This window comes from Melozone crissalis, unplaced genomic scaffold (genome assembly GCF_028551555.1).
Source record: "Melozone crissalis strain CALT ecotype California unplaced genomic scaffold, PUWL_Pcris_2 ptg000056l_1, whole genome shotgun sequence".
Classification (NCBI taxonomy): domain Eukaryota; kingdom Metazoa; phylum Chordata; class Aves; order Passeriformes; family Passerellidae; genus Melozone; species Melozone crissalis.
In genome coordinates this window covers 3,849,823-3,864,455 of record NW_026535834.1, presented here as the reverse complement: position 1 = coordinate 3,864,455, position 14,633 = coordinate 3,849,823, and the positions used below count along the sequence as shown (strand labels likewise).

Sequence of the window (14,633 nt, the reverse complement as noted above, 5' to 3'; positions counted from 1 at the left end):
ACCTGTTCTTTCTCCCTTGTAGTGCAACTGGTGGAAGCTGCCTACTCTGGCCCTGTTCTCACTGCAGCTTTTCCACCTCCCAGTTACTCTTTCATCCACACTCCACGGTGGCTTTTGCCATCCTCAAATCCTGTGTAGTTTCCAGTTGCTTCAAGGAGAGTCTGGCAGATTGGTTTCCCATGCAAACTGACTCCCCAGCAGTTTGTATTTATAGTCATAATATCTTTATAATTGGAGCTGATCTTTTCTTTAATGTTGATGTAATTCATAGGTGCAGGAGAGATAATAATGAACACATTTAAAGATTTGAATCTGTGATAATAAATAACCACATACTGTAGAGAATTCTACATGATGGAGTGGTTGTGTTTCTAGTTAAGATTGCTTTACACTTTTTATTACAGAGTCCTTGCCTTTTTTCCTCAGAACTTTGTGAAACCTGAGCCCTTTTGCTTGAACTCTTCCATAAGAGATGTCGATCCAGTATTGATCTGCTGCTTCTTGGTTTAGGTTTCAGCAGAAAGGATGTGACTGTTTCTTTCCAAGAAAGCAGGAAAATTTGTGTTTATGTACACGATTAAAGTTTTTCCTTATGATGTATAGCTGGGGGTAGAAATTGGCAGGATTGACAGCCTGGTGCTTTTTCTCTTCTTACAGTCACCGTGGGTCATGTTAATTTTAGGGATTGTTTGACTAAAGTACCGAAGTTGCAAACTGCAGGATGTTCTTGGGGCTGAGCTGTCTGTGTGTGCAGTGAAACAGAGAGTGCAGGTTCCTTCCCACGGGTGACTGCTCACATCAGAGCCAGGCAGAGATTTCTAATACAGGGCTAAGGAGATGGAATACCTTGATTAAATTGTCCGTGGGTTGAGCTCAAGCCTGTGAGTCTGTGGCCCTGAGACATTTCCCGGGAACGATGCCTTTCCATCTTCCTTGTGTGGGCAGTAATTAGCTACAGGCTACAAAAAGCAATTAGAGATTCCTCCCACCTGTACCATGATTCAAAAGAGAATAGGGATGATTAATCCACCAGCTTGTGTGTGTCTGAAACTCGGGTACTAGGATAAAATTATCTATGCAGTGTATTTAGGGTGAACTGCAGAGTGGACATTTTTTCATCTTCCATTTTGTGCCTGCATAGTCAGAACCAAAATCTGGCATGATGTTGTCTGCCTGGTTTTCATGCTTTTCTCCAAGCATAACTCAAAATAGGTATTGAACTAGGTGAATGTTTTATCTAACCCAGGACATGCCTTAGGTACTTCACTGAAACAGAAGGATAAAAATGATTGAAGGATGATTGTGCTTTTGTGTTGGCAGTGTCCAGGAGCCTGTGGCAAATGGAAACCATGCCTGCCCCTTGTAGATTAAACTGTAATAATGAAAGAGACAGAAAATAAAGGGGATATCATCATTAATGAAAGGGACAGAAAATAAAGGGAATATCAATCATTTAATTTTGTATGAAAATCCTGAACTTGCTAGCCTGGGGTCCAGGTGGGCCTGCATTATTAGAGCACAATGACATAAGAGGAATGACAGCTCTCAGAGTATTGCAGTGGCTTCTTCCATGCAAACCAATTTCTGTTCAAATTGTCCTTGAAAGGAAACTTGATCTCTGGATCAAACTATCTGCTTCCTAAGAAGATTAAGGCTTTCAACTTCCTCCCACTTCAGGTTGATTTTGGCAGGAAGAAATAAGCTGTTCATTATTTCAGTACTTCCTGGGGTGTTCTGGCAGAATAGTGCCACCTTGACCTCCAGTGAAATTTTGGTTTCCAGCAAATTCTTACACTTTACTCTAGATATGGTTTACTGCTTTTTTTGAAGCCTGCATAATTCCTTACCAAAAATATAGTAAAATACTCCAACTTGGCAAATTCTTGTGGGTTGTCATGGATTGAGCATTTTGTTTAGATTTCTAAGTCAATTTAAAGGTGATGTATATGTCAGGACTACCCAAGAAATATTAACAAAAATGGTTTATCTGCAGGTTGCACAGCTAAAGGCCTCAATGGAGTCAATACTGGAGCAATGGAGAGCATATGATGAAATTTATGCAGAAGTCAGCTTGATGACAACAAGATATTTGTACTGCATAGACCAGTGCAAACCTTCTGAGGAAGAAGCTTCATTGGAAGCTTTGAAAAAACAGGTCAAAACTCTCCAGGTAAAGTTGTCTTATTTCTGTTCTTTCTTCTTTCCCTTTAGGCAAACAAACTCCACTGAAAAAAGACCAAAAAAATTATCTGAGCAACTTTTTCTTTCTTATAAAGACACTGAAGTTAGTGCTATATTGCTAATTTTTTATCTCCAGAGGCACTTAGACTTCTTATTTTATGTAGTGCATAAGTTCAACTTGAGTGCAGTTTAGGTAAAAGGTTCAAGGAAAAAGTCCACCAAGTCCTTGTGCTCCCTTGCACCTTGTATTGCTGCTGAGCCTGGCATTTCTGCTTGCTCCAGCACCAGTCCAACTCTTTTGTCACCCTCCAGAGAGCTGGAGTCTCCTGCACAGCCTCTGAATGAGTCAGAATGCCAGACATGAATGCTCTGGATCCTCCTGCTGCTCTGCTTGGCTGTTACAGAGTCCAAGTGGAGCATCTGGATTAGGCTGTTAGGCTGCCCCTAGGTCTGGCATTTCACAGTTCTGGCTAAAATCCCCTTTCCTGGCTCTAAATGAGTGTTGAAAGGCTGTGTAAGCATTCTCTGTTTTCCTGTAAATAAGGCCTGATTTGGGGTTTTTTTGAGTTGTATCAGCAGTGGTGCAGGACAGACTGAGGCTGTGAGTGCTGGGTATGGGACTCTTGGCAGTAAACCCTGCACAAGCTCTTCCCACCCTCACCTGGGCTCATGTTATAAATAAAAGGAACTGGGCACCTTCTTCCTTCAATCATTCTGTTTACTTTTAACCTGGAGCAGTTCACAGATATGCTGCAATGGCCTATATCAGGAGGGGGAGCTTGCAGCTGAGGGCAGGAGATACCAAGCCAACTTGACTGCCAGTAGAAACAGTGGCTAAAAATAAAAGCATTTTTTGCTTCTAGCAAATTAATTTATTCAGTTCAGAAGTGTGGACTTGCTAAATGAGCTTTTTCTTTAACAGCCAATAAATTATCTCAGTTTAAAACAGGTCTCCTGAATTTTTTTTTTTTCCTATTTCACCTCTCTTAGCTTCCTGATTTTTAGGAATTGGTGTTACATTTTCTGCAAACATTTTAATCTGTGCTGCAGAAGTATAACATTATTGCTGCCTTATCCTTACTAATCTATAGGGGAAGTTACACTTAAGTCATTTATCCCTCACAATTAATTGCAATAATCCATTCTGCAGGCTCTTCAAGATGAATCAGAGAGCAGTGAAGAAAGTTGGGCCAAGCTCCAGGCTGCTGCCAGTAACCTGAAGAAGATCTGTTCCCCCTCCTTTGCAGAGATTATTGACCAGAAGTGCATGGAGGCACACACTAGGTAAGCCTGCAAAATCAGACCCCAGTTATTAGTATTTAAAAAACCCAAGTTTATGAGGCAGGACTAAAACATCTGCTGCATTTTCAAATCTCTACTAATGCATCTCACCTGTCTAAGGGCATCTCTGTGAGGAATAGAATCACAGAATCATGGAATGGTTTGGGTTGGAAGGGACCTTAAAGATCATTCATTTCCACCCCCCTGCCACAAAAAGGGACACCTTCCATCAGACCAGGTTTCTCCAAGCCCCATTGTCCTGGTTTAGGGCAAATTTGGGAGAAAACCTCCAAAGGGGACCCCTCCAGAAAGCAAATCCACACAGCTCCTCCCCACAACCAGTTTGGGAAGGATTCCTCAGAGAGAAGTGAAAAGAACCTGTTTATTTAACAGGCACAGCACTCCCAGCACACAAAATGAACAATACTGGGTGACACTGCTCTGAAAGAGATGACAAATTCAGAAAGTCTCTCTGGGGATGGTGGCTCTGTTCTCAGTCCCTCCGGCGCTGGGGCAGCTGCTGCCCAGAGTAGGCCCCGCTGGGCCACAAGGTGCAAACTCTCGGGGTTTGCCAGGGCCCAGCCCGGAGCAGGCTCGAGTGGTGCCAAAAAAGGGAAAGGAGAAACAGTTGAGGAAGAAATTTGGACTATTTAGCTAAACTAGCTAATGAGCAGAAGCAAGAGCAAGCAGGAGCAAAGCAGAAGAGCAAGAGCAAAGCCAAAAGCCAAAAGCCAGGCAAAAGCAGCACCATGTACTGCCCCATCTGTGTGTCCTGCCAGCCGTGGCGGGGCGGCTGATAAGAAACCCAAACAAAACTTTCACTCTTCAGAGCCAGTCTTGAAGGCACAGAACATCATATCCAGCATCAATAGAACACATGGATGGGGATACAAGCATCATAACGTCACCCTAGGACAGCCATCCATCCTTGAACACTTTCAGGGATGAGGAACCTCTTGTACTTTTTACTGCATGCTTTTGATGTGATAGGTCCCACAGCACAAACTGTGGCTTTCAGGAACATGGCTGTGGATGCAAAGCAACTCCCTTGGGAATCCTATGCCAGATCACATTCTGCAGGAGAACCTACTGGGAAAACACTCTTAATCTTTTGATACTTTTGATATTTTGGCAGGTGGAACTCAGTAAATGAAGACATCACAGATCAGCTGCAGGCAGCACAGGCAGCTCTGCAGCTCTGGGAGCCCTTTGAGGCTTTGTGCTCTGAGACAGCAGCCAAGTTAGAGCAGTACAGCCAGCAGTGTGCTCAGCTTCTGGATGCTCACGTGCTTGAGGAGAACTCCATAGAAACCCTGGAGCAGAGGATACAGCAGATGAAGGTACATGAAGTTTCTGCTGCTGGAAAACCAAGATTTATTTTTGAGAAATAAGGCAAAAGATTACCTGCAATCCAGTCAGTGGAAAAGATAAAATCTGTGGGTTTCTCCCATGAACAGGCACTTTTGTATTTCCTTTAAGCACTTTGACCAGAGACCAAACTTTGTATGGTGAGAAAAGAGCAGAAGGGAATCATATTCCATTTCTGCCACTTCCTGCTCTGCACAAAAGATCAGGCCTGTATTGGAAGGAATCACTGAAAGAAAAATTATTTACCTTATGGGGAGGAGGAATAATATCTACAAGAACAATAGCTGAGAGAAAAAAGAGCAGTTTTCCCGAGCACATCACCATCCTGAACTCTTCCACAGCCTTCAAATTGTTTTTAATTGGATTTGCTGCTGTGTTTTGGTCTGGTGTGATGAGTTCACAGATTTCTAAGCTCATTAGATTACTCTAAATGCTTTTGATTTTAGGCAAATGAGATCTCATGCTGAAACCACATGGCACATTGGACTCTATCAGTGAGCCCTGTGTCATTAGGTTCTGGCATTTTTGGTTTCTTTGGACTGTGATAAAGAAATATAATAATCCTTATGTCAGGACAGAGCAGTGATTCATTGTGCTTTATAAATTTCTAGCCATGAATTGGAAGAAGTGCAGAATATTCCAATTTGCATGTGGCCTTAAATAAGAAACTTTACAGGGAAAAGAACTCATGTATCTTTCTTTGTCAGAAAAAACTGACAGCAGCAAAGTCTAAACCAAAATATTTTTACTTTTTTCTGATATACTAATGGCTGTGACAGAAATTCACCAATATGTCAGCAAAAAGGGATTGCATTTTCTGGAAATTTTTGGGAAGAGTGCTACACCTGCTAAGCAAGGCCTGGCCACCTAAATGCTGTTGGCACTGTAGATCCTGTCCTGGTGTGTGTGGGTAGAACACATGGAATTTTTTGTGAATTTTTTTAAGTGGTGAGTTAAAAGAACGAGGATCAATGAGATGGCATATGAGTTATGTGTATTTGAATATACATGTGCACCACAAAATTTTATTTGAATCCCTCTAATCTTTTCCTCTCTATATATAAGGAAAATTTATGGTTTTATGGATTTTTGCCACCACAAAAAATAAAAAATAAATTTTTATATAGAGAAGAAGAAATCAAAATGGGTTCTTTATTAAATGGCTGGAGTGGTATTTTATAACATGATCCTTTCATAGAGGTCAGGAAGCAAGGACTGTTTTGCTTTTTAGGGAAATGTGTGTGTTCTTTGCTATTCATCAGAAGACTTTGCTCATTATTCTCAGAAAAGACAATACATAGCGGCAAATTTCAGGGGGTTTCATGCCTAAAAGTAAATTTCACTTGTCAAAAAAAAGAAAAAAAAAAATCAGGTACATTGAATGAGTCTAAAATTACTCCCTTTGTTCTTGTACTGCCTTCAGAGTATAATTTTATAGCATCTTTCTAAGGGAAGGGGAACAAATAAAACCAAACCCATAGTCCTCAGTCACTGAGGGATCCAAAGTACTGGTATGGCTGTAACTAAATGGCATTCCTCATCTGCAGCATGGGCTAGTAACTCCATCTTCTATTGTACACACAAAACTTGTAGAGAGGGATATCCCAATTTCCCTCCCTGATTTCCTCTGGAGCAGCAGTATCCCACTGCCTGAAGTCACTGGTGTTCCATTGAACTCTGAACTGTGCCTTTCCCAGCACTGCACTCAAAGGATCCCATTCCCATTATCCTCCAAGTAAAAGACTGAAGCTTTCGCCGCAGCTGAGCTTGGCCCCCAGATGGGCTCAACAAAAAGAGTTTAGTTACAGCAACAAAAGATACCAAATGAAAGTGGCACATGAATGATGATCTGATTCATTTACTGACTTTTTTTTTCCCTTTTCCCTTCTCCCATCAGAATTTACAGCATGGCCTTCAAAACCTCGCAGGATGCCGAGCCCAGATTTATTTGCAGGCTGACAGGATAAAACAGCAGGCTGGGACAGCTGCTGAGGCCATTCTGATGGAGAAGCTGCAGCCATTCCAGAGAGCAACCTATTTGGAAAAGATGTTGCAGAGGAAGTTGGATGAACTTCAGGTATTTTTTTTAATATTAAATTAGCAGTTAGTGTGGAGTAACTTCACTAGAGTCCTGTGTGAGCCACATTCCTCACTAGAGCACTCTAGTTTTTGAATTGAAATTTCAATTCATTAAAACTCACTATAGTTCTTGAATTGGAATTTGAATTCATTAAAACTCAGCAGGATTATAAACTATATAAAGAAATAACACATGAAGTCAGAAGAACAGGTGAAGGATTTCACCTGCTCACCTGCTCGTGTTGCTCTAACAGCCTCTGTCACTGGGCCTGTTATCCCCAGGACCCTCAGATGATGAAAGATTAGGAAATGGTTTTTTTATTTTTTTGAACTTTGAAGTAAGTTGTGAACTTTCTCAGCTCTCTCTTGAAAAAAAAATCATGGGCTTCAGTTTTCCTTGGGAAGAAAAGTTTTCCTTAGGTTCATGTAGTGAACCTAAGACCAAACAGAGAACTGTGACCATTTCATGTAATTCTGAGGACCAGATTCACATTCCTGTTCAGGCCAGGTGGGGAGAGACCTGGATGCAGGAGCTCTGCTCAGAGTAGTAGTAGTAGTATTCCTGAGAAAGCTTCCAAGCAAATGTACTGCTGGACATTGACTGATGTAGAATTAATCCATGGAAAACGTCTGGTTTCAATGATATGTTCTGTTTTAAAGTGAACCCAAATTCATCAAGACATTTGAAGCTAGCTCTATTTATGACTCCATCTATCAGCACAGTTAATGGCTGGAAGCCAGAAATCTTTGTGAAGATAACAGGTTTCTCATATTCCCTGTGAACTTCTCACTGCATGAAAAAAAAACATTTCTGGGTAGTCATTTTCTCTGGTTTAACCCTGTGGTATTACCACAGCAATCTCTCTCCATACACCAGTTTTTGCCATTCATCCCTTAAAAAACTGTTGTTGTGTAAGTTCTCTCAGAGATATGGAGTTTAATTCTGGAAAGAAAGAAAAAGCTTTCCCAGTGCTATTCTGCTACAGGAAAGTTGAATTCCAGCCCTACTGATTTCTCCACAGAGCTCCTGTGAGCTGCACAGCTTTGGTTGTGCAGGATTTATGTGTACTTCAAAGGAATCTCATTTTCACAGGTTTCCCCCTCTGATAAGCTGAGTTTTGACTTTCCAATTTCACAATAAGTTAAATAGCACAAAGCTATGAAAGGAATCACAGAAACCCCTATTCCTTTCACAGAGTTACAGCTGTCTCAGAATTGGGAGATTCTGTTTCTTGCCCTCTGCTTTGGGTTAGATTTTCCCCTTGTCCAGTTTAAAAATGGAAAAAAGTTCAATAGATAGTTATAAATGCATTAGAATTTAATAACTGTTTATTTTCCTAAAAATATTGCTTATTGCCCCTTTTTGTCTACTGAACAAGTGTAATAAATAGTAACTAATATAAATTTTCAATATTCACCCCAGTTCAATCTTTTACAACTGGAGGATTTCAACAACTGCCTGGAAACACTGGAGGGTCGTGTCAAGAATTGCACAGACACCTTTGATAGCCTCTGTCTAGAGGAAGGAGACAACTCAGAATTGCTCATGGTATGTTTGCATTCCCAAATACAGAAAGATATTACTCAGCTCTTGCCCACTTCAAAATGCCCTTTGTGTCCTAAATGTCACAGTTGCAGCGCTTCTATGAGAGTAACTATAATTCAGCCAAAACACAAAAGGGAATTATTAAAGTTTAGAAACTCTAGGTCTACATTTCAGGCCAAATGCCTGCATGGAAGAGAGGAAAATCACCAGATTTGGGGTTGTTGTGAGATCTTTTTCCCCAGCTTTGCTCTGGAGCTGCCCTGTTTCCCTCAATGTAGGGTATGAGGTAAAAGTGGAGGTTCCAGGTCTTGAATATCTGTTCAGTACTGTTGGAAAAGTGACCCTATGTAAAAGAGTTATTACTTTTTATTCCCCTGTATTTTTTGAAGTTAACACAGAAATGTTGGGTGTTTTCAAGTTGTGGGGAATAAGCTTCTATACTTGTTTTACATGAAAGAAAGGCAGTACTTTTCTACAATAAATTGTTTTTTCCTTACTTCCAGAATCAGACACTGGAGCTTGCTGCACTTTCTCCAAGCATAGAGAGTTTGAATGAAGCAAGCATAAAGCTGCCACTCAGTGACTTCACCATGAAGAAAATGCAGAGCCTGACTCGGCAGTGGAGTCAGAAAACAGCAGCTGCTCTGGAGTGTTGCAGGTCTGAAATGCAAACAAAAAAAAAAAAAAATCACTAGTAGCAATTCCCTTTCCTGTGATTGAAATGAAAACCAAATTAAAGCATAGAACATCTTGCAATCTGTTCTCAGCTTTCTCAGGGGCTTGCCAGGTAGAATTCTGCCCTTGCATTTTACTTGATTTTTCAGTGGCTATTTGTATTCCAAGTCACTTGAAGCAAAAACCTGGATGTTTGTAGGGGAAGAAGGGAGCAAAGTGCCAAGTGAAACCCCCATATGTTAATTTTAAAATGAATAAAAAATATTTAAAATAAATATTAAAAATATTTAAAATAAGAAAATAAATTTCTAAATAAATAGATAATAATTGTATTATATTATTATATATAATATAATAATATGGTTATTATATTATATATAAAACTATATATAATTTTGTATATAATAATATAATTATTATATTATATTATATTATATTATATTTTATTATTTATATTTTTATATATATATATAAACATACACAGAAAAACATCCACCAACAGAAGTTTCTGGCTATTCATTTTGTTTTACAGTATGCTTGAGGGAACGCAAAATGATGAGAAGAAATTCTTCCAGAAATGTGAAAAGTGGATGAAATTCCTAGAAAAAATGAAAGAAGCCTTAAAAACAGATATTCCAGGACGGTTTGAAGAACTGCAAGAGCAACAGAGAGTATATGAGGTAAAGCTACCTCTAAAATCATTTTGAATGATGAAGGCAGGGGGAAATCACTAGAAAATTCTGTGCCTTTTGAAATTAGATCTGGGCAGGATTTTACAGAGCATTTCACTCTTGAAATGCCTATTTAGGTAAAAGCTCTGAAACATGAAAATCCTTTTCCAAAGGGACAGATCCCTTTTTGCCAGAATCAGACCTTTAGGAGTGCATCTTCATGTGCTGTGTCATGGAAGTCCTAAATTTCCCCAGCCCTGAGGTGCACTTGTCTGCCTGTCCCAGAGCACTGGAGCCTGTGGCAGCTAACTGGATAGTTTGATGGAGACCTAGCAGCAATCTCAACAGTTTCTGGAAGAAATGCATTTAAAATAGCATATTTCTGGTTTGACCAGAAATTCGATTTTCATGAAAAATCTATTTTCTCTGGCATTTTTCCAGACAGTTGCTATGTGTTACAGAGAAACAGTCAAAAATCTTTAGGTATCAGTTATCTCTATCATCCAGCTCATGCTGTGGTCCATTATCACATATGTGCAAATTCCTCCTGGAATCCAAAAACTGTGGAGTCTTAGGGCACATTTGACACTAGCAATTGAAAATAATAGTTTTCAGCTTTTACAATTAAATAAATCCTGTCACTCTAGAGGAGCAGAAGCAGCTTTCATAGCAAAGGTTGTTCACAGCATAGTTAAAACTTGTTCTCTTGGTATTTTCAGATGCTGCAGACTGAGATTTCCATAAATCAGCAAACATTTAATTCTATCATAGAAAAAGTTCTACTCTCCTTGGAATCTGGAGAAGCAGAGAAAAGGTACTTTATTTGGTTTTCTCCTTAAGATCTTGGTCATTTAGTGAATATGCTGTATTCCTTGGAATTGGTATTGAATCTTTGCTCTTATGAGGACATAAATCCAAATTCTTAGCTGGATTTACTCTTTGAATCATCACCTGTCACATTTTGCAAAAGCATGAGAAGGTGCAGTGAGAAAGAAACACAGGTGCCCTGGCCAGAGTGCATTTGGGGTAGTCACAGGCTGGATTGAAAACAAAAATAATTGCTCCTGAAGAGGAGTCTTTTGTTCTGTGGCTGTGGTTGAGGAGCTGCCTGCCCACACAGCATAATGAGGATGCTGCATATGAAGGATGCTCTCCCTCTTCCTGGACCTCTCTGCTTCTCAGAGTGCACAGGTGTGGACTGTCCACATTGCTCCTGGCACACGTGGCAGGGCATTGACTCACTGGCCATGAAACCCCAAATGTATGGTTCCTAAACCTGTTTTTTATCAGTATGATCTTACACCTTTCTCTTAATCAATGTGAGAAACAGCAGGTAATGGCTGTGAGCAGGTGTTCAGCTGCCTCAGGTGTTTGGGGTGAACACATTTCCCTCCCTGCCAGACCTTGCTGCTTCCAGAGACTTGGCAGGACAGTGTGTGTGCTCCCCTCAGACATGGCAGTATGGAATCCATAGCTTGGCTTAAAACTGCCAGGGAAGGTAGGGCTGCACTAAGGTGAGCTGCTGGATTTTTGTGTTTGGAACTACCCACACGAAGGCAGGGGTTTGTGTAAGAGTAAACCAGGGACAGTGGCCTCCTGCCAAGAAGCAGAATTGATAGATGGGGTTGCCTTAACCAACCAGCCAGATCTGCTGGATCATCTGACCATGTTGAAGAAGAGGACAAAATAACTGCTTAAATGGGTTCAATAACTACACAATTTTCCATTGTGCAGATCAATTTTGCAGCGTAATCAGTGACCTTGTCTCACTTGGATTGACCTTTTTGTTCTCCAGAGAAGTGTTTAGTGCATATTGTGTCTGATTGCTGTATTATGTATGTTGCTACACCACAATTGCAAGATTGACTTGCCTTGCCCTCTTTTGTATCATGTAAAAGGTTGTTTGGATTGCTTAAAAGATGGAATACAGGGAGCAGGGCTGAGCTTAGGGCTGCAAAGAGCTTTCTTGGATTGCTGGGTATTATAATTGAAAAACAACTTTCCAAATGGAGCTCCATCACAATTACTGTAATATGCAGCCTTGAGATCAAAATTAATTAACACTCAGCCCTTGTAATTTTCAGGACAGAGTTTATTTCCAAGCTGACACTGCTGAAGGAGCAGTGGCAGAATGTTATCCGGATGGTTCAGCAGAGGAAGAAGGACATCGATGGACTCGTGAGCCAGTGGCAGCTCTTCAGGAGTTCCCTGCAGAGCCTCAGCAGGTTCCTTGATGACACAAATAGCTTCCTTGCAGCTGTGAAGAGCCAGGACTGTTACAGCCTTTACCAGCTTAGAAATGTAATTCATGATTTCAAGGTACTGTGTTTATTTCTCATAAATCTAAAATATGTGGGCTTTTTCCCTCAGAATGAAAAAGCTTCTGTCCAGTCAGGCAAAAAGCTTTAAAATCAGACACTTTTCTTGGGGGAGAAATGATTGGTGATACTTTTTTCCTTAGAGCTGAGCACAGGTAAGAAAGCAGTGGCATTGCAAAAGGCTCATTGTACTCAGAAACTTCTTGATCAGCATGGCCATTTAGCAGCCTTGCATGCTTTAAAAATCTTATGGATATGAAAATGGCAATTCAGGGTGCCAGATGAGACAGACACACTAGTCAGCAGGTAACCTCTAGGTCTGTGTGCATCTTACTGACATGACTGCTGAATTCAGGCCTTTTATTTTGCCTGAAGAAAGGTACTTGTGTGGCAAAACAGGCTCTATACATCCTGTGTGTTCAGGGATGGGCTGGAGAGGCCAGAAACTAAGAAAAAGCAAGGGAATCTCTTCACTCAAAGATACACAAACCTTATGATCAGTTCTTCAGAACAGTGAGTTCTGCATTTTACATGCAGTGGAAAAAAATATTTTCCTTTGTTAATTTTGGATGTTTTAGTTTTGCATTTAACTGTGGACCTCTTTGTTTTATAGGAAGGTAGAAACAAGCAGTGAACTTGATGGTTGCATAAGGCAATCTAAAACCTTTTAAAATCCTACTACTGAATGCTACTTGCACACTCCAAGATTTATATTGTGTCCCCACACACCTAGTGTTGATGGATTAGCACATTACCAGTATTCCATTTGGTGCTTGCCCTTTTTATTTCATCTGTATTTCTACCTGCTGTGTAAAGGTGATTTTCAGCAGATTTTACAACTTAGTGCTCATGCTTTTTTCTTAGTGAGAAAAGCCAGAAAGTCTTCTCCCTCCTACTCCAGATTGCCCTTTTCCTCCTGCTGCTGTTCTACATTAAGACTCTCTGATTATACCTCTTTGTGTTAGGGATCAATTTGTTGTGGGCAAATTATTATTGATGGCTTACTTCACTTGGAGTGCATCATGATTAACAGGGCTGTTATCTCTGAAAAAATGAGCCTAAGATGTTGACCTTAGAGGTGGTCACAGAACTTAGTTTGTATTTTTGACTGCTACACTTTCAGTCTGGCACTATAGATTTGGTCTGGGGAAAGCTTTTGTAGAGTTTTATAAATCAAAATATCACAGAAAACATGATTTTTCTGAAATTAAAGAAGCATGTAGGAAATCTATTGATTCCTCTTTAACGACTGTGAACAAAGCTGTACCTTGTGAGTCATCTTCCCAAGTGAAATACCAAAAAAGCACTTCTGGAACTTTCTAAGAACAGCTTGGAAAGTTAACTTTTTTTCCTTTTCAAGAGTAAGGCAGTGATCCTTCAGAGGTGGGAAGCCATGTACACCTTGGTCATCGACGTCGGGGAGAAGCTGCGCGCTGTCTCCGATCCCAGCACCAGCGCTGCCCTCCAGGAGGAGCTCAGCCAGCTACAGCAGCGCTGGGGGAAAACCCAGGCCCTGCTGGAGAAGAAGAAGATGCAGTTCAGTGGCACCCTGCAGGTAGGTGATGCCCTCCCCACCTGCTGCTCTGCCTTGGGTCTCAGGAGCTTCCCAGTCCCACCATCTCCAGGCTGGGCTGCTGCTCACTGCAGGGGCACTCTGAGGGAGGTGCCTGTCATGTGTCATCAGGGCTTGGGGAATGCTGAAACTGTGGTCCCCTGATTCTCCAAAGGAAATTGAGTTGGATTCCATTTGTTGCTACAATGGATGTTTCTGCTCTGATTGTTCTGAAGCTCCCCATGGCCTGGAGCTCACTCCTGCTTTGGGCTGTAAAGCTGAAATTTAGCTTAGAGTTAACATGATTTGTTCCTCCTCATGTTTTTCAGCATATAAATAGAAGGGCTGGTCGTATATATTTCCTTACAGCAATGAATTGGCTTTCATGGCTAGGTAGGATGTTAGGTATGTCTTAAAATTGAATACTGTCACTGATAGAGTCCAAAAACCATGCTTAAAGCCTCTTGGGTTGAACAAAACAAAGTGAGCAGAAATGCTCTCTTAGGCAAGGCTTAAATAAGAGAGGCTTGAAGTTCTGTAAATGCAAGCACCAAAATCTTGTGGGTGGCACTATGTATCAAAAAGGAAAATTCAAAAAACCAGAGCACAAGGTAGATTATTGCAGTGGGTTGAAGATGCTATTTTGTAACATATCCGTGTGGTTCATATGTTTTGATAAATTATCCTCACCTTTTATATTTCTTTGGTTCTCCCTGGGCAGACTTGTGACCGCTTTGAAAAGCAAACCAAGGAACTGGAAAGCAGGCTGCAAGAGCTAAAGGAGAAAGTAAAAGATCCACTCCCTGTTGAACATGAAGAGCTCCACAAAGCCAAGGAACATATTAAGGTATGAACAGCTATATTGTATTTAAATTGATGTAGTCTTTGCACAGCACCTCATCCCTGTAAAATCAGTTTTCTTTCTTACCTGCTCTTCAGTGACACTGAATTTCTCTTTATAC

General features: G+C 40.7%; 1 protein-coding gene across 1 annotated transcript in view; it reads left to right on the top strand.

Moving 5' to 3' along the window:
* SYNE2 (spectrin repeat containing nuclear envelope protein 2) overlaps nt 1-14,633 on the top strand; it is a 158,590-nt gene that overhangs the window by 104,980 nt on the left and 38,977 nt on the right. The window contains exons 87-97 of the mRNA XM_054286717.1: nt 1,994-2,170; nt 3,332-3,465; nt 4,598-4,802; nt 6,728-6,907; nt 8,333-8,458; nt 8,959-9,113; nt 9,663-9,810; nt 10,521-10,615; nt 11,886-12,120; nt 13,480-13,674; nt 14,393-14,518. Coding sequence (XP_054142692.1) covers nt 1,994-2,170; nt 3,332-3,465; nt 4,598-4,802; nt 6,728-6,907; nt 8,333-8,458; nt 8,959-9,113; nt 9,663-9,810; nt 10,521-10,615; nt 11,886-12,120; nt 13,480-13,674; nt 14,393-14,518 — 1,776 coding nt within the window. The remainder of the gene's footprint in view (nt 1-1,993; nt 2,171-3,331; nt 3,466-4,597; nt 4,803-6,727; nt 6,908-8,332; nt 8,459-8,958; nt 9,114-9,662; nt 9,811-10,520; nt 10,616-11,885; nt 12,121-13,479; nt 13,675-14,392; nt 14,519-14,633) is intronic.